The sequence below is a fragment of the Neurospora crassa genome, linkage group I (genome assembly GCF_000182925.2).
Source record: "Neurospora crassa OR74A linkage group I, whole genome shotgun sequence".
NCBI classification, from domain to species: Eukaryota; Fungi; Ascomycota; class Sordariomycetes; order Sordariales; family Sordariaceae; genus Neurospora; species Neurospora crassa.
Genome location: NC_026501.1, coordinates 3,513,249 through 3,531,750, shown reverse-complemented (window position 1 = coordinate 3,531,750; position 18,502 = coordinate 3,513,249). Strand labels below are relative to the sequence as shown.

The window sequence follows — 18,502 nt, the reverse complement described above, 5'->3', positions numbered from 1 at the left end:
TTTTTTTTTTTTTTTTTTTTTTTTTTTTTGTTTGTTTGTTTGTTTCTGTGCGACGGGCTTGCTTTGGCTTCATGCATTGCGATGTATATTTTGGGCGCTCAATTTCCCTCTCAACGTGACTTCACTGCACTCGATTTTGTGACCCTTTTCTGCTTGGTTTTCAATCAATGTCTCCAACAGCCTTCTCCATGCCCCGTCAATTGTGCGAATCGTTTATACATTCGAGACGTTACTGATCATGATTGCATACGTGCAGATCAAGACAGAATAATCCTATGGCTTCTTGATATCATTCATGGCTTCGTTGACATCATCACTCGCAAAGGGAAGGAGAAATTCCGGCCTTCACACTTCTGATCACTCCATTCGTTATTTTCCACTCAAGTGTCCGTCACCGATTTGCGCAATACTGCTAGGGGTTAGCGCCCCTCCAAAGAGCGCAGAATTAGAGAAGAGCCGACACCGTCGCCACCACACCAGCAGCGACAAGAAGGCCGGTGAAGCCTCTGCGCGAGGATGCCCTGTTAGGGGCACCCGTGCCAAAGTAGAAGCCACTGGCGGTTGTGGCGGTCATAGAGCACATATTATTCTCCAAACCGTGGCAAGCAACGCTTGACAAGCTGCTGCCTGCAAGGAAGGATGAACAAAAACAATCAGCGAAATGTCCGATTCATCACCACAGTCTTCGAGGTCCAGGGAAGGAGGTGAACGGGACTTACAAATCCTAGAAGCACTCTCAAGCCCGACCGTGGTCCCGACATTAACGCCCACGGTCGTTCCCGCGCCGCCGGGCACCACAATGGTGACACCGTACTGACCGCCTAGCCCGTCCAGCTTGTCGCTGCAGGCAACGTAGTTGGCGCTGCATTGGCTGACGGCTGAAGAGCATTGCTCGGCATCCGGGAAGTATGTAGCGACGTAGGGGAAGGAAAAGTAAGGGTTGGCGACGAAGGAAACCGGCGCGGTTGGGCTGGGGGCGGCGACGCCGGCTGGAGCGGTGCCGGTGCAGATGGCACTGGTGGGAGGTGTTAGTGAGCTTCTCCTATGACAACAATATAACTATTGTCGTTTACACACTTTACTGGACAGCAAGCCGGTTGGTTGTTCTGATCAAGCGCGCAGGTGTAGCCGTACTGGCAACATACGTCGCTGAAAGCAGCTCCTACTCCCGAGCAGCTGAAGAAGTTGGAGATGCATGCCTGCCGTTTTTCCAAGACGTTGCCTTCGAGTGTGCTGCCGCTGAGTGCCCTCGCTGTTTCAACCGGCATGAATGGCTGTTGCGCGTGGACGATGGGCGACTGCGATAACCAGAAGACCAGGAAGGAAAGCACAAAGGCTTGCCATGTTGTCCCAAAACGGGAATACAATTGCTGATTACCCATGGCGGCAAATCCCGTCTCCATGCTCCGAAGTTGGAACGAATAAAGTTGGTAAGAGGAATGTGGTTCGAAAGGGCTCAATAAGACCTGAGCTGGAGATGAGCGTGCTGTCAGCCCGTCCGGTCTCTGCGACTCTTACTCGATGACGGAGGCTTCCGTAGGTACGAAGTCGGTCAGCATCAGCAACTCACTGAAGTTGTGAGGGAGAGTGTAATTGAGTTCCAGACGGAAGCATCCAGGTGGTAGACCTATGTATATGCAAAACTGAGATGCAACCCTGCTCATTCATGGAACCCGGGAGGCTGGAAATCGTGGTTGGTACGGCGTGATAAGGACTTGGCGAGCCCACCACCGCGGCGGGCTGACTGCTGGTTGCGCTGGCACATCTCAGCTGCGAGCAAGCGCGCTGCTTGTTGATGCTTGCAAGACCGGCCGGAATCCCGTCTCCCGTCACCGAAAACCGTAAAGAATATCATGCTGCTAACTAAGTAAAGGATCTGCAGTCCATTACTGGCTTGTTTGCTAGCTCGAGATCTCGGGTCAACTTCCCTAAGCGTTTTCCTATGTACATCGCGTTCCATGATTGAAGTCTGCTTCAGATTGAATATGCCTATTCCGACTACTAAACATGTCATATTATATCTCGTCAATACATTCAATGCGTCTCCATACGCGTTTGGGATCGGTCGGGTAGATTTCGTAAAAAAAAAAAAAAAAAAAAAAAAAAAAAACACAAAACCGTGAGTTAGTACCCTCTGCCGCTTTTAAAGAAAATGAAAAAAAGAAAGAAAAAAGAATTTAATTGTAGTAGGACGATGTTGATCAATGCTGTGTCCTTGATACATGCTATACGATTGTGTAAGCTAACCTTCCTCCCACCGATTGAAGTAAGCAAGGATTGCGCAAAGATATGATACAAGGGTAGGAATATGACATTGAGTGTGCACTGTCTGCCCTAGAGGCCAACCCTCAGGTATTGGATAACAACATATTCCTCTTTAAAAGGCATTCATTCTCTGACATGTGTAAAAGGGTGCGCAGAATTATTGATCTACAATGCAGTAGACGATAGCTTCACCATCTCCCTCCACCGCCTGTAGAACGTTCAGTGATGCCATTTGTTGGCCGCATCAGCTCAGCAATTTAGCACCGCTACCACAGCATATACAACACGGGGTAGCCCAGCAGGTGTGTAAGATACATACAGTCCATGATACAACCCATGACCTGCCTGTCACCCATGCCAATTAGCATAAGGCTTCGAGAGGTTTTTACAGCAGCGATCAGGAGTGCAGCATCCCTTATGAAGTTTTGATGCTTGCTGTTCTTCTCCGTGATGCCGACTACTTCAACTCCCAGCAGCCGAGATGGCGAGTACACGACGGAGCTTCAGTTATTTCAGTGCCCGTGCGAAAACACACAATCCACGTGCCCGTGGCCGCTGAGCTGGGACTGCTGTTGAACGGGGTCGTAACTATTGTCCGGATGCCGCCGAGCCTCGCTATGCTCCCCGCAAATGTCCGAGGATGGCGCGAAGCCGTAAGAGAGCTGTTGGCTCCGGTGGTCTTTCGCCTGGCTCGACTTCTTCTAGCTGTTTTACCTCCTTCTTCGCTTCCTCCACCAGTGCGCCCAGGTCACCCCAAATCTCGTCGTGATAGCCGGTTAACACGCGAGACCACTGATCAATCCATGTCTCCCAGCCCTCAGTCACGTCGGCCGTACCCAACAAATCTCTCGTACTTGGCGCCGTCGAAACACTGTCGAACCCCAGCAGGGAAAGTGGGATGAAGTTGAGCGCATGATCCCACGCAATAGGTGATGAGCTGCTGCCGGGATCGTCGTTCCCGAATAAAGCCTTGCGCAAGCTGGCCATGTCATCGGGCAATATTGTATTCTCCTCCGGCCCTGCGAGCTCTGCATCCAGATTCAGATCACCCCGGAGCAATGCTACAACTTCCTGGCCATCGCGCGCTTCCTGTTCGGCGACAGTGGATGCCGGAAAAGAATGAGTCCATTGGTTGTTTGTTGCTGGTACTGTCGAACTCGGAACATTGCCTCTCATATTCCACGCCCCTTCCAATACACCTGCTCCTTCGGGCGCCGTAAGAGGCTCGGTGGTGTCAAGAAAGGCGGCGAAAGAAGCCTCTTGCATCGCAACATGTCCCTGAATCTGGGCTGACCTGATGGTCTCGCCGCCATGAGAGGCAGAATGAAGCGGGGCAGAACTCTCACCCACGCGCTCGAGATTTCCCGTGGCCCTTGCCACTGTTGCCGCCGCTCGTGAGCCTTCTCCCTTCTCGCCGTTGCCTAGTCCCGAAACTGCGCCGGTCATGTTACCTTTGGAGAACAAAGCTGAAGGTAGTGATGTTGCTGACTTGGCGATGCGGGTAAGCAGATCGTCCCCGCCCCCGGTCTGCCCATTGTGGCCTATATCACCAGCACCAACTGATTCCTCCGACGTTCCAACATCCTTTCCTTTACCCTTGGTCTTTTCAGGCATTGGCACCATCTTCAACCTCACAATGAGATTGGTGGGTGCATATAAATCTAGTGATGGGCTGAGATCGATGTGTAAGCGGGAGAGTTGAGTTACAAGAGCCGTACCGATGAGATGATAATAAGAAGGAAGAGATGGAGAGACATCAAGGACCGGCAACGTGCTGCCCAACATCAATAGGTGGGGGCCCTATGACCTGTCAAAAATCCAAGAAGACGAAGGATGCCGTGGCCAGGTCCGAGCAATGATGCGGACCGGGGGAGGGTGGATATCATGTAACTTATATAGTCCCGGCTCCCCGGCAGATCCGCAACGTCAGACCTAGACCCCGAAGTTTCAAGGCGGGCCAGTACACCACACGTGCTTTTTTGGGGTGATTCATGCAGCATGTGCGTTTCGACATGGCCGTGAGGCTACAGCAGCGTCTGGGGAGTTTAGACTCCTCACCTTGAATGACATCTATCATGTAACAGGGATATCAGACCTGCCAAACTTTTCCGTCCAGTCGCGAACTAGACAGTCCTGGCATGTCTGATGGAATATGTACCTGTGAACAAAAGACGGAAGCTGAAAGAGCTGCAGTTGCACCCGTGGGGGCCGTTCGATTGGATGGCAAGGCTCAAGAGATATTGAACAAAGCGACGGGACCACACGCCAACACATGCCATGGGCACAATAAAGCCATGATGCCATCATGGGATCCAGAGACGGACCTCAGCGGTGTTAAGAGGCCGGGTCATGACCATACTTTGCTATGAGCTATTGAAGACGTATGCGGACAACTTAAAGTGCGCTCTTGATCCATAGCATACGTCCAAGTTCAATAGCTAGTCAGCTGGCACAAAGCGAGTGTGCCTTTCTGGTGTAGATGCCCGTATACCATCACCCAATACCTAGCGCAGAGGTTGATACTAGGTAGGTAGGTATATACCTACGAGCCTACCTCGTAGTTGTACATGGCAGATGCCATCTCGTCGCCGCCCGGGATAAATGGACCCCGCAATTGCTCACTGGTGGAAGCTGCGCGGCCCTGGGTATTGGACGAGATCTTCCATTCACCGAGCAGGCCTGAACGGGCGGGCATGGAGGGCACGGGCTGACGGGCCCCCATGCCCCTGTGTTGAGGAGGGAGGGGCCAACCTTACCACCATACGTACCTACTTAGCATGTAGTAAAGGGTACCTCATCGCCCGCCCATCCACCCCGTGCCCACTCCGTACCTCGCTAACTAACTAGCTCGTCATTCCCTTCAATCGCCAAAGCTTAACTCCCTGGCAGGATGAGGGCGTCCTTGCTTGCTCCTTCCCACATCTCGGCCCATCTATCTCCATCTCCATCCACCATCCGTCTTTTGCTCAATCTTGCAAAGGCAACAACCTAACCCTTCACCAACAACACTTTACGCCATATCCGCATACAGCACTCGGCTTGACGTACCCCGCATCTTCACTTGGCTTTGCGCACCTGCAGCACGAACAGGAAACCGGCCCACGTCCAGAGGTAGTCAGCTCCCAGGAAGCAACGACAGATTATCGCTCGGTCGGCACCCATAGTCTTCAGTTGTCCAGGTCTCGCCGCTGCGGCAAAAAACACTCTCTCAGTTGGGTTCAGGTTCGCACCTCAATCGCTTTATCGCTGCACTACTAGGTACTTAGAGGTAGTTTTCCGTCTGGCCGTTGAGCCTCACACCCTCCATCCCGGGCCCCATCAGGTCCTCCTCCGCCCAGCTACCTAGGTACCTCGCTGCGCTACCGGCGTACCTCCGTCTGCTTCCCTTTCGTCGCCCTACGTACCTTACTACCACTCGGGTCGGGCTCTGCTTCCACCACACCCGACCGCCCACCAGCCAGGTACATTACATACCTTACCTCAACACCTACCAAGTTTGCTTATTGCTTTCCTCCCGTCTTTCCCTACCCGACCGACCCTTACCTTCATCCATACATATGCTCCCTGCAACAACATCCATAGCGCACCCACGTGTTTTAACCCGGTCTCTGTTGGGCACCTCTCTCCAGATCTCCAACTCCCGTCTCTCCGCCATCCCTTGATTTCGCGCCTCGAGCTCGTGAAATCTCTTCTTGTCCATCATCGCCCTTGGGAACGTCGTCCCTTGCCGCCGTTGCCCGTCTGTCCCTCCGTCCGCTCGTCGTCCTTGTCCCATATCTGGTAGAGGTGGGGATCTCATCGCCCACGGCCCCGGGAATCGTTGAAGATGGTGGAAACAGATACCAACTCTCCGACATGGAAGTTTACCCAGTAAGTCGAACTCCTCCTTGACCCTCCGTCATGTTTTCCATCCCCGTCGACTTCTGCCTCACGAGCGTCCGTCTCTGTGCGATTGCGCTCGTGCCTGTCCCTGTGCCCGTACCCGCGCCCGCGGCTGGATCCGATCTCCGCTCCACGTTGACCTACGCCTTTCTCCGTCAACGCTCTTCTTTATACGAGACGTCGCCTCGTTTTCCTGTGTTTGCCCCACTTCATCGTACTGAGATCTTGTCATAGATGCTTCGGCGACAAGGGAGATGTTGAGGACATCACCGAAGGTACGACCCACCCCTCCTCCCACGACGGGTCCCTCGACCAGGAGCCCGTCAATGCCCCTCCTCACGTCATCAATACCCTCAGCCATACTGACCCGCCTTTACCAGCCGATATCATCTCCACGGTAGAATTTGACCACACCGGAAACTACTTGGCGACTGGTGATAAGGGTGGACGAGTCGTGCTATTTGAACGGAACGAGACGGTTAGTGGAGTTGCGGCAAACCCCCCCTCTCCCCTTTCCCTTCCGGCTTATTTGCTGGCCCGCTTCTTGTCTATGTCTTGCTTACCTGTGGACAGAAAAAAACCTGCGAATACAAGTTTCATACCGAATTTCAGTCCCACGAGCCCGAGTTCGACTACCTCAAGTCCCTTGAAATTGAGGAAAAGATCAATAAAATCAAGTGGTGCAGGAGACAAAATGCCTCCCACTACCTCCTCTCGACAAACGATAAGACGATCAAGCTATGGAAAGTGTTCGAGAAGTCGCTTAAGGTTGTCGCCGAGAACAACCTATCCCATGATTTGACGCCTGCAAGCGTAGCCGGCGGTGGAGGCGCACCTCGTGCCTTACCTCATACTCAGTTTCGCAGTCCCGCCGATCTCAAGCTACCCAGGCTTACCCATCACGACACAGTCGTTGCCGCCGTGCCTCGGAGAACATATGCCAATGCTCATGCGTACCACATCAACAGCATTTCCGTCAACAGCGATGGCGAGACCTTCATCAGCAGTGATGATTTGCGGATCAACCTATGGAATCTGAATATCCAAGACCAGAGCTTCAACATTGTGGACATCAAGCCGGCGAACATGGAGGAATTGACAGAGGTCATTACAGCCGCAGAGTTCCACCCTCTGAGCTGCAACTGGTTCATGTATGCCAGTTCTAAGGGCACAATCAAGCTGGCAGATATGCGCGAAAGGGCGTTGTGCGACCAGCACGCAAAGAGTACGTTGGATTTCGGTGAACTGTGTTTGAAGTGTTTTTTTTTTTTTTTTTTTTTTTTTTTTTTTATCTCTATTCTCCGCTGATCATTGCTTACAATTCGTTTTTTTCTTCCCTGTATAGTGTTCGAACAAGAAGAAGACCCATCGTCCCGATCTTTCTTCTCTGAAATCATATCTTCCATCTCCGACGTTCGATTCTCCCATGACGGCCGGTATATCCTTTCTCGCGACTACTTGACGGTCAAGATTTGGGATGTCAACATGGAGCGGCAGCCAGTCAAGACGATTCCAATTCATGAACACCTCAGGCCGAGACTCTGCGACACATACGAAAATGACAGCATTTTTGACAAATTCGAGGTTGTATTCTCTGGAGACGCCAAGAACGTAATGACAGGAAGCTACAACAACAACTTCATGATCTACCCATCGGATCCCGACAAGGAGGTGGAGGTCGTCCTGCAAGCGGATAAGTCGGCGTTCAAGGCCAAGAAAGTTGGGGTGCCGACACCCATTAATTCGTCGACAAGTCCCACAGCTAACGGTGGTAAGAAGGGAAATTCACGGGCAGGAAGCCCGGCAGCGGCAGGCCAGGGCCAAAGGATGCGTAAAGAGACAGACGCCGATCAAATCGACTTCAACAAGAAGATTCTCCATATGAGCTGGCATCCGTTCGAGGACAGCATCGCCATCGCAGCAACCAACAACGTAAGTTCTTGCCCCGCTAGTTCTTAACCGCATCCTCATCTGGGCCCTATTGATAGCTAACCATCTTTCCCACAGCTATTTGTCTTTTCCGCGTTGTAGGCAGAATGATGAAGGCGGGGGGATGGATGTGATTGGGATTCCCTTCACATAACTGCTGAGGCTATTATGCCTCTCGTTCCACAGTCTGACTGGGAGCATTCGCGGTTCTGGTTTGTTCGTGCTCGATTTGTCGAGGCCTGGGGCATGGTGGCGTCTTTAGCAAGAGCGAGACGGATAGCCTGATTGAAAGATGAGGACACATATAGGTCAGGGATGCATTGAGAGGCAGGTTTGCGGGGAAATTTCCAGTCATGAAGTGCTACGCCCGGTTTGGCACATCGACTTTTCAAGATCCCATGAACAAGGCAGGGCGGGCGTGAGGAACGAAGCGGAAGTGAAACAAATGGCCCAGGGAGCCGCCAGCCTTGGACGATAAGGGGAGAGTAACTCGTATGTTAAATAACCATTATGTCCTTTTCGTTCCGTCCGCAGGGCAGAGCGCCGAGTGTCATGTCACGATGGGATGGATGTAAGCGCTTGGTTCGGCATGGAATACCCACCAGTTCCCAGATGTTCCGCGCAGAACGTAGAAAACAAAAGATATAAATATGAAAACATGACTAAGCGTAGGTTTTGGCTCAATACAAAAAAGAAGAAGAAAAAGAAGAAAAAAAGGGGAAGAAGAAAGAAAACCCCCCTCAAGAAAAAGAAAAAAAAAGGAAGGGGGGGGGGGGGGGGGGGTGGTATTCAAAGATGAAAATTAAGAATGTAAAAGGAAGAAGACGCAAATACAACACCAATCTCATACCAGAGTTCGAGTTGGGATGAATTACAAACAAAGGTAAGTTGTCAACATGCTCCTCTTTTGTTTTGGTACAGTCCGATACTGGTTTGTTTATCAGCTTGGCTTGCGGACTGAGTGAGACTCGTCGGTGCCAACCGGTCCTCAAAGCCGTAATGATACTTCGACTTGCAGGATTATCAGCCAGACATGAATACCAGTACTTGATTGAACATATGACTAACTCAATAAACTTACATAGTCGAGAAATAAAAAACGTACATAAAGTGGATGTGGAAACGCCTGGACACGTGTTGACCTGAGGTCTCGAGCTAATAGTCAGGAGTGCATTGTAGATGTTAGTGATGTTGATGCCAATTCGTTTGACGAAATATGTACCTATAACTGTACTCGTCAGGTCTTCAAAACCGACCGTCAGACTAGTGGGACCTGACGAGTATCTTACGCTGTGTAGTGTATGTAAGCATGAAGCTGTTCTGTCGGTACCATTTGTACAGTGAACGCAGTGCCGCACAGGGGCCACGGCCGGCAAACAAAGACCCCCCCAACCTGGAACCTCCCAGTGACAATTCCGTCCAGGTGCTCAATAACCTCAATCATTCAACGCCAAATCTTGATTGCCAAAAGTACAAGCCGACGACCACCTTGATACTTCAAGCATACGTTTCCTCGAAACACCGAATACAGCGCCTTCGTTCTCGAACAGCTCAGCCAGTACCACCACCAACACTCGAGCGCAACAACCGTAGCTTGGAAGGCTCAGCAGGACTCAAGCCCACAAGAACCCCAACGTCGAAGGCGCCGCAAACAAGACAAGAATCTCCAAGAGGCTCACACTGCCGGCCAAACGAATCGGCAATCTGGATCAAATTCCCTCCCGGTAGCGAGTGCATCAATCCGAATACCGTCTTTCTTGTCCAGAACGCCAGGTCAGCCAGCCAGCGGCGCGCACGCTCCCATCACCAGATGACAAAACCAACAAACAATACGCACAAGTGAACAAGTGAACGAACGAACGAACGAACCAACCAACCCTCAACTTCAAATAATGTCGGACCAACACCACGCCCCTACCTCGCGCTCCAAGCCGCCCCCTCCCGGCGAGGAGGAAGCTTCGGCGGTGTTGAAGCTGGGCGAGTTTCAGGACGTGGACACGCTCACCCTCTCAGAGGCTTCCCTCGTCATCAACGCGCTCATGACCAAGCGCCGCAAGGACCGCAAGGACCGCAACGAGACGGACGTGCTGAACAAGACGCTCGACTACCTGGACGCGTTCGCGCGGTTTAAGCAGAAGGAGAACGTCGAGGCCGTGGAGAGATTGTTGAGCGCGCGTAAGGAGCTGACCAAGTTCGAGAGGGCGCAGATTGGTATGGTTGCCTAGTCAAAGGGAAGTGATACGATGCGACTGACTGACTCTTTTTGTGGTTGGCTACCTAGGATCACTCTGTTGCGATAGTGCCGACGAGTGCAAGACGCTGATCCCCTCCCTGGCGGACAAGATCACCGATGATGAGCTACAAGAATTGCTGGACGAGATGGCCAAGCTCATGAGCACCTAGGAGGGCACACCTGAGAGAGTCATTTTGTAGGACAGCAACTGGTAATGAGGTTGGGTTGCTTCTTTTGTTCCTCTCCTCTGTTTCTATTTGCTAAGATTTTTCTTTACGACACACTGCATAACTTGCTCGCCTGGGAGATGACCGAACAGTGTGGGAGACCGGTGATTTCTTTTACAAAAGAAAAATAAAAGACTACGGGGCCACCAAGCTGGATCATGGTTGTCAGGACTGGTTACGGAAGGGGGGAAAATGCATGGTTTGGCGTCTAAGGGCCGCTTTTTGATCAATAGACCATCTATCATTTCTTGTTTACCACGGTATTCCAGTCCTTCGCTCGGGTGATCCCATAGCAATTGGTGCTTTTCCAGGCAAGATGAGAGCCAGGACAATATCCTGGTGAGTCGGAGTAAGTGTCCTCCACGTCACCTGCGTCATTGATGTGCCTAGATTGATAGCCCGAATCAGTCATGAAGCTCGAGCATATCCCGTTCCTCCAAGAGCGTTCCGTGCTTGGAATTGCTTCTCTCGTGGAAGCTAATCGCGTTCTTCAGCGTCTCTTGTGTGGCAGGACGTTGTAGGCTCTCATGAAACCCGTCCGCTCACCGACTTCAGAATCAAGCCATCGTGTGTCCTTGCTCAGTCCGATGGAGTGCTCTAGTTGTTCGGGCCCCGGGTGTGTTGCGGTGGCCTCTCATTGCTTTCAAGCTCGGGGATTTCGTGCATGGGCTCGAACCTTTTGCCCCATCCACCCTGCTGGTACGCCTGGGTCGAGTCGAGTTCCGAAGCACTTCGCGATGGGTAGTTCGGGCTGGCCGGAGTGCTTGCACTGTTGTGACTCGCTGGTGTCGACATAGTCGTCGCTCCGCTGAAACGGTGACTTTCATAGTCCATCGGCGAGACTGGCCAGTTCGTGTTGGTTGGGGATCCCGAGCTTGTCGGGTCTAGAGTTTTGGTCAATATAGAAATCCCTGCTGGCCCACTGCGACTGCGTTACGTCTGATGCTCGGGGAATGGAGTTCGCTTACCTTGTCCTCTGTACTCGCAAGGAACACGTGTGGGAACCGGTTGGTAGCTTCCAAGCGGGAAATGGAAGCCAGACTGGGATACGTTCTTATCTTGTCTCGTTTCGGCTGGGTTGCTTCGGTCGGTTGGGCCCAGGAACGACGAAACGTTTGCAGTTTCCATGGCGTCCTTTTTCTCATCTTTCTTCGCTCGTCGTCGGCCCCACCACATACAAACTGAGATGGCGAAGAAGATGAAGGCCAGGGAGCAGCCTACTGCGATCCCCGCTATGGCGCCAGCTGAAAGTTCCTTGTGGACTACAATGGGCGGTGCATCGGGAGTGGCAGTGACCGTGGCGCTGGGGGTTGATGACGCACTACTGATAGTGCTTGTTGAGGAAGTGTCGGAAGTCGTGCTTGTCCACGATGGCTCTTTGTCAGATTCCGTGCTGGTAAAGGCAGAGGCAGTGGCAGTGGCAGTTTTTGTTATGGTAGTCGTGGTATCTTCACCACCAGGTTTATACCGATCAGGGCAGTCGACCATATCCGGGCGGCAGGGATCCATCGCACAACAGCCAGCATAGGGAATGCCCTGGGCCACGTTGCATGTGTACCATTGGTAACCCTTAGGGCAGTTTCCGCCATCCCTCTGAGCGACCAACGGGACTGCTTCAGGGAGGCGTACGCGAGGAGGCTTCCTGGACAAATCCAATGCCATGGCTTCGAGGTTCTTACTCGGTCGGGTGAGAGAGACTGGTCGTGCCTGGGAACCTATCCAGAATGGATGGTGAGGAAGGCGTTTGGGTACAGAATAGTCCGAGGTTGAGTTCGAAGCCCGCGTTGGAAGCGGTGGCGACGGCGAAAGAGTGACAACTCCAACTGGGCTGAAATGGAAGGGAAGGTATCGGCTCGAGCAAGAAGAAAGTGGAATGGAGAGTTGAAGGAAAGGAAGAGGGGAGAGCAAACAGCAAGAGGGAGTGGCACTCGTAGATAGCGGTGGAGGGACGAACCACCAAAGTGGAAAGAGCAAGCGACGGCAACCTGAGGAAGGAAACGACACTTGTATGTTTCCCCAGCCGCGGTCTCCCCACTGGTGCCCGGGAATCTGGGAGGGGTTCAGGGAGCGCAGATACCCCTTATGGTATGACTGTTGGGATGAAATAGGCTACGGACACTAAGTGGTAATTCGATATATTCGTCAACTCCAACCCGGCCAACGAACCGAGATGTCTGGCCTCGTGCCTCATGTGATCTCGACGAAAAGAGAAGAAGGCTTTCAAGCCTGGCGGAACGCAAACCGAGGACACCCATGGCTGGCTGCCCGTTCGGAAACCCTCGTCTTACCTACTAGAACAGCAGATATGGCAAGGCCGTCAGGCCATGGTCGCTCAGTGAGCTGGCCGTTGCACAAGGATATACGCGGCCTTGCACGGGTGTAGCCTTGAGGCAGTTCCGTTCTTCTATTCGGTTTCCAAGCGGCACTTAGCCATCAAGTGACGGTGAACCCGATATATGTCGGTCTTGGTGCCGCAGTCAAAATGTTTGCACAGCACTTTGCCTCTACACGCCATGTTGATATGGGGAGGTTGTGTCCCTCGAAAATTGTGGTACAAGTGGTTCAATGTGAAGGTCGTATGATAATAAGGCCTTCCAAGGTCCGGAATGGCGAATATAAGAAAGTTGTCTCGCTCCTGTCTGGTTAATTATGATTTACCTCACTCCAAGTAGGCCACGGCCTGTTTCAAGCGTCATATCTGAACCATCAGGGAAGTCTGGAAGCAAGCTTTTCTCTATGCAATCATATATAACATGTCCAGACTTGTAAACAGGGCTATCAGTCAACCGCAAATTACGCGGGGCCCAACAAAATCGCATTGACAAAGTAAACAACATAAAAGGGGTATTTAGTCAACCTGTGGCTACCGTCCACTTTTGTCACTATAGCCATGCGACGCCTACAATTTCCTCAACCTAGGCATCGAGCTTCTCTAAAAGGAGCTTCGAGCCCTGGTTGCCCTTGGGGGCAGAAGCATTCTTGCCCTTCTTAGCCTTTGGCTTCTCCTCCATCTCTTCCTTCTTCGACGCCGGTGCTTCAGTTGCGGCCTTGATAAGGGCCTTCTTGTTGGACTTGAGGGTCTTGAGGAGCTCCTTCTTCGATGAGAAGTCGGAAGCCTCGAGCATAGCTAGCACCGTCCAAGAGCTAGGGCCGGTGGCCCATTGTACAATGTGGTCCTTGATGACGGGATAGAGAAGGTCGGCGAAGTTGAGCGGGGGGTCGACCTTCTGGATGCTGCCTGTGGCCTTGTCAAACCGGCCGCCAGCAATCAGTGTCTTGAACATGCGGCCACCGTGAATGGTTGTCGAGATGTGAGGGGGAAGAGCTTGGTAGGCATCCTTGGGCGCCTCAGCGTTGGGATCGCCACCGGCAGTAGAGGCAATAGCCTCCAACGCGGCCTTCTTATCTCCAGTCGCCGAAAGCAAAACATCAGTAACAAACTGGCAACCGAAAGAGGTGGCCACCAGGTCGGCGGGTGAGCTTGCGATGGCCGCAAGGAGCTGAGGCGACATGGCCGTCACCAACTCCTTACGCCTAACCTCGGCGTCCTTCTTGCTGGTCTTGGTGCGGATCTCGTGAATCTCCTTCAGAATCTCCAGGTCGGTGGCGTGGCTGGCAGGGAACAACGCTTTGGACATTCCCTCAAAGAGATATAATACCGTCGTGCGCGCGTTGAGGTCGTTAGCGAGAAAGATGACGTGCTCGGCATCCTTCTCTTCATTCTTGCCAAGAATCTCGGAGAAGATCGTCTTGGACGTGAGGACAGTGTCATCAAGGAGATCGTAGGCGGCGAGGATGATCGCGTGCGCGTGATTGTCACCACTCATGAGCTGGTAGGTGTCCTTGTAGGCCTTGAGCAGCTGCTTGCGGTCCTTGGCGGTTCCGTGCGCAAGGAGCAAGCACACGAGGCGGGCGCCAGACTTGGTGAATGCCATGTTTTTGAGCAAGTCGCCGGTCTCATCCTCCTTAATAGTCTCAAAGAACTCCTTGAACTCTTCGCTTTCGGGGTTAAGGTTGAGGAAGTACTGCAACAGAGCGTCGTGGAGCATGGTGAAACCAGTCATTTTCTTTTGAATGAGGCCATTGGCCATGTCAAAAAGGTACTTCATCGCCGTTGTCCTCTTGCTGGGCTCGTCAGCCAAAATCTTGGAGAGATCGCCAGTGACCTCGGTACCCTTGGGTTGCCTAAACAGAGCAAACTCGGGACCGTACCACTCGCGAAGGAGGTTGGCCTTTTGCTCCTTGGTCGCAACACCGCGGTAGACATCGTCCAGAATCCAGGAACCCTCAGCATGGTTGATGAGCTTGCGAACTTTGCCGTAAAACTCGGGGACGATGATGTCGCGGATCTCCTTGTCGTTCTGCACCAGAAGCTTGCCGATCAGGAACTTGGCATACCTGCTCTCGGCGAGCTGCGCATAGGTTCCTTGAAGTTCCTTCGCAATCTGCCTACGCTGAACCGGGGTGGCGTACTTGACGGCGGTCTGGACGGCACGGACAGCATCGTGCTTTAGGACAAAGTCCTTGATGCGGCCAGTTATGATGGTGAACAACTCCTCAACGAGCTGTTGGCGCTCCTCCTTAGGCACATGCGACTTGCGACGGAGCTTCTCCCACAGCTTCTTGGTACGGTGCACCTCATCGGCCAGTGGCTTCGCGTTCTTGCGTTCTTGGGCGAGTTGTTTTTGCTTGGCGTGCGCCTCCCTGGAGCTTGTGCCTGCGTTGTGTTAGTCAAATAACAGAGCGAGGTTCGGTCATCATGGGGCAGATATGGTAAAGAGAGACAACGTACCAGACTTGGTCTCGTTGGAGCCATTGCCGGACTCATTGGGCGTGGATGTTGTGGTCTCTCCTGTGTGGAACTCGGCGTCTGAGCTTTCATCGGAGGATTCATTGTCTTCGGCTTCGGCCTTGATGTGTTTCTTGCCAGAAGTGGTCTTTACTGCTTTTGTACGGCCATCCTCGTTATGCTTGCCGAACGCCTTTCTCTTTCCGCCGGCAGCGGCTGCTGAAGACGACTTGGTCGCCATTGATGCTATGCGATGTCTGTGTTGCTCCGGGATATGAAGGATTGATCTAGGTATGGGGGGCTCGTGTTGACGTCGTACTGGGTGGGCGCTGGTTCAAAGGTGATGGTCGAGCAGGAATATGTGAAAGTGCAGGTATTCAGACGGGAATCCGAAACTTTGGAGTGCCCTGTATCTGAAGCCTCTGAATTGGAAATTCTGTAGCACGTTTTCCGCTGAAAATTTCTGGATCCGCATCCTGGCATCTGCCGGGCGGTGAGAAGCTTTCCGGGGTTCTGTGGTGGGGCGACTTGATCGACACTGTCTAGAACTGTCCATTGATATAACAAGGAACCCAGGCAGGACCCCCACCATAGATTGAGCCGCGCTCGCGTTTTGGAGTTTGGCCTGCACCTGACGCTACAGTCACTGCAATGCCGTCTGGTTGCCCCTCCCGTCCTCTTCTCTAGGTTAGTAAACGCCTGAAAGTCAACATTGCCAGCACCCACTTTTGGAAGGAGTCTTTCACGTTTTATGTCGTCCAGCACACTGCAAACTTGAAAGGCGCCCTACCGATTGGACATCATGGGCCGCGAAGAACAAATTGAAGAGAGGGAAGTCCTCGACTCCATCTTCCCAGATGAGATCCAAGGTTCGATTGTTCGCCCACATCGGTTGCCGTTCAGGCATGGGCCTGTCCTAACCCAAGCTCGACTCGTCTAGATATCTCCGATACCGAATACCGGATTACTATCACGCTGGACATTCCTGATGATGATGCCGAAGAAACACCAAGCATGGTACTTACCGTACGGTACCCCGAAGACTATCCCGACAAGCCACCTTTCCTTGAGCTTGCGTCCGCCCCAAATGCGCCGCCCCATCAGTACATAAACATTGCCGACGATCGGTTCCAGCTGCTCGAAGGTATCCAAGAGACAATTGAAGAGAATTTGGGGATGGCCATGATCTTTACTGTTGTGTCGGCGTTGAAGGATGCTGCGGAGCAACTGGCAGTAGAGCGGAGGGACGCTGCCATCAAGGCGCAAGAGGAGGCCGCCCTTGCCGCGGAGCGCGAAGAGAACAAGAAGTTCCAGGGCACTCCCGTCAATCGCGAAACCTTTTTGAAGTGGAGGGAGAGTTTCTTGCAGGAACTGGAAGATCAGAGAATCAAGGAGGAAGAGGAAAAGGCGGCCGAGATGAAGAAGGCAAGGATAAAGGAGCCTGTCAAGCTCACGGGCAAACAACTCTGGGAGAGGGGCTTGGCTGGGAAGGGTGATGAGGACCTGGAAGGCGATGATGACGTCCCCGTGGAAGAGGTCCAGAAACTCACGGTTTAGGACCGTTAGACAAATCGTAAGCCCTCTATCACGTTCGCCAAAATTATCTAATTCTTTGCTGTAGGCTTTAATCCGCTCTAAGTATACCTAACCCATGTGAAAACCAATCCTGAACATTACTTTTTACCCCTCTTAACCGGACTCCAGGGTATGCCATAACAAGTTTGCCTGAAAAAGACGCCTCAGCTTAAGGTGGTATGGTTAGAAGACAAACGAGACGAAGCCAGTTGGGGCCATTTAACTCATCTCCTCATCTTCATCTTCCTCAACGTCTGTATCTTCCCAAACCTCATCTTCCTCAGCGCCAACAACACCAAGTTCACCCCTAATGGAGTCCAGCAATTCTTGTGCGTGTGCTCCAAGCCTTTCATCTTCGTACTCGATGGCCGCGTATGTCCGGAGGCATTGTGCAAGGTACTTGCGCGACAAGCGCCAGATATCTTGCCATGTCTCACCTTCGGGAGCTTGCAGTTCTCCGCTCTTGATTTTCTCGCCCAGAAGATACCTGCCATAGCCACTTAGATACCAGACCTCCACAGCTTGGTCATCTTCAATGATCAAGCGCTCTGCGACGTCTATCGCCTTCTCCTCCATTCCAACCTCAATCAGCAGTCGGACCAAGCTCACCCGAGTAGGAAACTGTGGCACGCTGGGATCCTCGGGCTCAAGGAGTTCCCACAGTGCCATGCTCCGCCTCAAAGCCTCCTTGGCCTCGTCCACCCTTGTTTGGGAAATGCGAACATTGGCAACGGTTTGCCAGGTGTCGGCCAGCTCGGGTGCTAGCATTATGGCCTCGGTGATGAGAGCTTCGCATCGCTGCTCGGCGTCCTCTTCCCAGCTCAGATCGGTCATGTAAACCTCTGCCACGGCGCAGAGAATTGCCGCAAGTCGTCTCTTCTTTTCGGTAATGAGAGCCTCTTGCTGTTCCTTCCCGTGGGGCCTCTTCTCAAGCTCGTCGCTCAGAGTCTGGATCTGGAGGCGCAAAGCAGAGGCACCGCGATCGTACCAGGAAACGCTGTCTTGTCCACCTTCTTCGCTGAGCTGCGCAAGCCACAAAAACTTTTCGGGACCCCCAGCAACATCCTCGGGGAGTGTGCCATCCTCATCTGTTTTGACTGCAGCAAAGAAGAACTCGCGGGCGGCTTCGATCTCGCCCAGCTCGACGTAGATATGGCCCAAGAGGGAAAGAGCGGCGCCAGCGAGTTTTCCGTCTTCTCCAATTGCCTTGTAGGCAGATTTTGCCGTCTTTGCCGCACTCTCAATGTCGCCAACCTCGAGCATCGCACTCGCATTGTTGAGCAGTTCTCTAGCGTTCACATTGGACGGTTGAGCGGCGCCTCTAGCGCGAGCCTTCGCCTTGTCCTTCTGGGATTTGTTTTTCGGCTTCGTGGGCGCCATGTTATCTGAAGGATCTGGTCGGTTTGAGGTAAAGAAGGAGTGGATGGAGGGTGAAATGGCGGTTTGTTGTTTACTACCAGCTTGCGGTCCTAGAGAAGTGACGGGATCATTGGCGTTAGGTTGTTTGGAACTGGAAATTTTGGGCTTATCGCAGTCCTCGATAAGAGAAATACCTACCCCACGATACTTACCGACTTCAGTTACTTGTCGTCACTGCAGGAA

The 18,502-nt window shown here is 52.6% G+C and overlaps 8 protein-coding genes across 9 annotated transcripts; 3 read left to right on the top strand and 5 right to left on the bottom strand.

Annotated features, from left to right (window-relative positions):
• Positions 1–4: 4 nt before the first annotated feature.
• On the bottom strand, positions 5–1,666 carry NCU09375 (hypothetical protein). The gene is made up of 3 exons (XM_958653.3): positions 1,078–1,666; positions 720–1,015; positions 5–627 (listed from the first exon to the last, which is right to left on the bottom strand). Exons 1-3 carry the CDS (start codon positions 1,401–1,403, stop codon positions 446–448), a joined length of 804 nt encoding a protein of 267 aa, XP_963746.3. The 5' UTR covers positions 1,404–1,666; the 3' UTR covers positions 5–445.
• A 498-nt stretch (positions 1,667–2,164) lies between these two features.
• NCU09376 (hypothetical protein) lies at positions 2,165–4,212 on the bottom strand. Its single transcript, XM_958654.2, has one exon. The coding sequence runs from the start codon at positions 4,048–4,050 to the stop codon at positions 2,881–2,883; it is 1,170 nt and encodes a 389-aa protein (XP_963747.2). The 5' UTR covers positions 4,051–4,212; the 3' UTR covers positions 2,165–2,880.
• A 954-nt stretch (positions 4,213–5,166) lies between these two features.
• Positions 5,167–8,785, top strand: rgb-1 (B-regulatory subunit-1). 2 transcript variants are annotated; one of them, XM_011394979.1, is made up of 8 exons: positions 5,679–5,726; positions 5,895–6,135; positions 6,382–6,422; positions 6,528–6,625; positions 6,721–7,372; positions 7,493–7,872; positions 7,927–8,079; positions 8,155–8,603. In XM_011394979.1, the coding sequence occupies exons 2-8, from the start codon at positions 6,092–6,094 to the stop codon at positions 8,176–8,178; spliced, it is 1,392 nt and encodes a 463-aa protein (XP_011393281.1). In that variant the 5' UTR covers positions 5,679–5,726; positions 5,895–6,091; the 3' UTR covers positions 8,179–8,603. The 2 variants fall into 2 exon arrangements, with proteins under 2 accessions (XP_011393282.1, XP_011393281.1); XM_011394980.1 differs by having other exon boundaries at positions 5,167–6,135; positions 7,493–8,079; positions 8,155–8,785.
• Positions 8,786–9,454: 669 nt separating this feature from the next.
• On the top strand, positions 9,455–11,075 carry NCU09378 (DNA-directed RNA polymerase II polypeptide). The gene is made up of 3 exons (XM_958731.2): positions 9,455–10,287; positions 10,358–10,885; positions 11,031–11,075. The coding sequence occupies exons 1-2, from the start codon at positions 9,969–9,971 to the stop codon at positions 10,477–10,479; spliced, it is 441 nt and encodes a 146-aa protein (XP_963824.1). The 5' UTR covers positions 9,455–9,968; the 3' UTR covers positions 10,480–10,885; positions 11,031–11,075.
• Positions 10,931–12,198, bottom strand: NCU09379 (hypothetical protein; the record flags this gene model as incomplete). Its single annotated transcript, XM_958732.2, has 2 exons — positions 10,931–11,420; positions 11,505–12,198. The coding sequence occupies 2 exons, from the start codon at positions 12,196–12,198 to the stop codon at positions 11,134–11,136; spliced, it is 981 nt and encodes a 326-aa protein (XP_963825.1). The 3' UTR covers positions 10,931–11,133.
• Positions 12,199–13,225: 1,027 nt separating this feature from the next.
• On the bottom strand, positions 13,226–15,741 carry NCU09380 (pumilio domain-containing protein). The gene is made up of 2 exons (XM_958733.2): positions 15,329–15,741; positions 13,226–15,253 (listed from the first exon to the last, which is right to left on the bottom strand). The coding sequence occupies exons 1-2, from the start codon at positions 15,564–15,566 to the stop codon at positions 13,452–13,454; spliced, it is 2,040 nt and encodes a 679-aa protein (XP_963826.1). The 5' UTR covers positions 15,567–15,741; the 3' UTR covers positions 13,226–13,451.
• A 177-nt stretch (positions 15,742–15,918) lies between these two features.
• NCU09381 (RWD domain-containing protein) lies at positions 15,919–18,370 on the top strand. Its single transcript, XM_958734.3, has 2 exons — positions 15,919–16,194; positions 16,266–18,370. The coding sequence occupies exons 1-2, from the start codon at positions 16,128–16,130 to the stop codon at positions 16,880–16,882; spliced, it is 684 nt and encodes a 227-aa protein (XP_963827.1). The 5' UTR covers positions 15,919–16,127; the 3' UTR covers positions 16,883–18,370.
• NCU09382 (TPR domain-containing protein) lies at positions 16,911–18,396 on the bottom strand. The gene has a single exon (XM_958735.2). The coding sequence runs from the start codon at positions 18,278–18,280 to the stop codon at positions 17,120–17,122; it is 1,161 nt and encodes a 386-aa protein (XP_963828.1). The 5' UTR covers positions 18,281–18,396; the 3' UTR covers positions 16,911–17,119.
• Between the last annotated feature and the right edge of the window lie 106 nt (positions 18,397–18,502).

Bases quoted from the DNA above. Each gene is read 5' to 3' on its own strand.
- NCU09375 (XM_958653.3), bottom strand. From the start codon at position 1,403: ATGGAGACGGGATTTGCCGCCATGGGTAATCAGCAATTGTATTCCCGT. The intron at 1,016-1,077 runs GTGTGTAAACGA...ACCTCCCACCAG, and splicing joins CCGGCTTGCTGTCCAGTAAA to TGCCATCTGCACCGGCACCG. The intron at 628-719 runs GTAAGTCCCGTT...CCTTCCTTGCAG, and splicing joins TGAGAGTGCTTCTAGGATTT to GCAGCAGCTTGTCAAGCGTT.
- NCU09376 (XM_958654.2), bottom strand. From the start codon at position 4,050: ATGTTGGGCAGCACGTTGCCGGTCCTTGATGTCTCTCCATCTCTTCCT.
- rgb-1 (XM_011394980.1), top strand. From the start codon at position 6,092: ATGGTGGAAACAGATACCAACTCTCCGACATGGAAGTTTACCCA. The intron at 6,423-6,527 runs GTACGACCCACC...CGCCTTTACCAG, and splicing joins TGTTGAGGACATCACCGAAG to CCGATATCATCTCCACGGTA. The intron at 8,080-8,154 runs GTAAGTTCTTGC...TCTTTCCCACAG, and splicing joins CCATCGCAGCAACCAACAAC to CTATTTGTCTTTTCCGCGTT.
- NCU09378 (XM_958731.2), top strand. From the start codon at position 9,969: ATGTCGGACCAACACCACGCCCCTACCTCGCGCTCCAAGCCGCCCCCT. The intron at 10,288-10,357 runs GTATGGTTGCCT...TTGGCTACCTAG, and splicing joins GTTCGAGAGGGCGCAGATTG to GATCACTCTGTTGCGATAGT.
- NCU09380 (XM_958733.2), bottom strand. From the start codon at position 15,566: ATGGCGACCAAGTCGTCTTCAGCAGCCGCTGCCGGCGGAAAGAGAAAG. The intron at 15,254-15,328 runs GTACGTTGTCTC...AACACAACGCAG, and splicing joins CTCCAACGAGACCAAGTCTG to GCACAAGCTCCAGGGAGGCG.
- NCU09381 (XM_958734.3), top strand. From the start codon at position 16,128: ATGGGCCGCGAAGAACAAATTGAAGAGAGGGAAGTCCTCGACTCCATC. The intron at 16,195-16,265 runs GTTCGATTGTTC...CGACTCGTCTAG, and splicing joins CTTCCCAGATGAGATCCAAG to ATATCTCCGATACCGAATAC.
- NCU09382 (XM_958735.2), bottom strand. From the start codon at position 18,280: ATGGCGCCCACGAAGCCGAAAAACAAATCCCAGAAGGACAAGGCGAAG.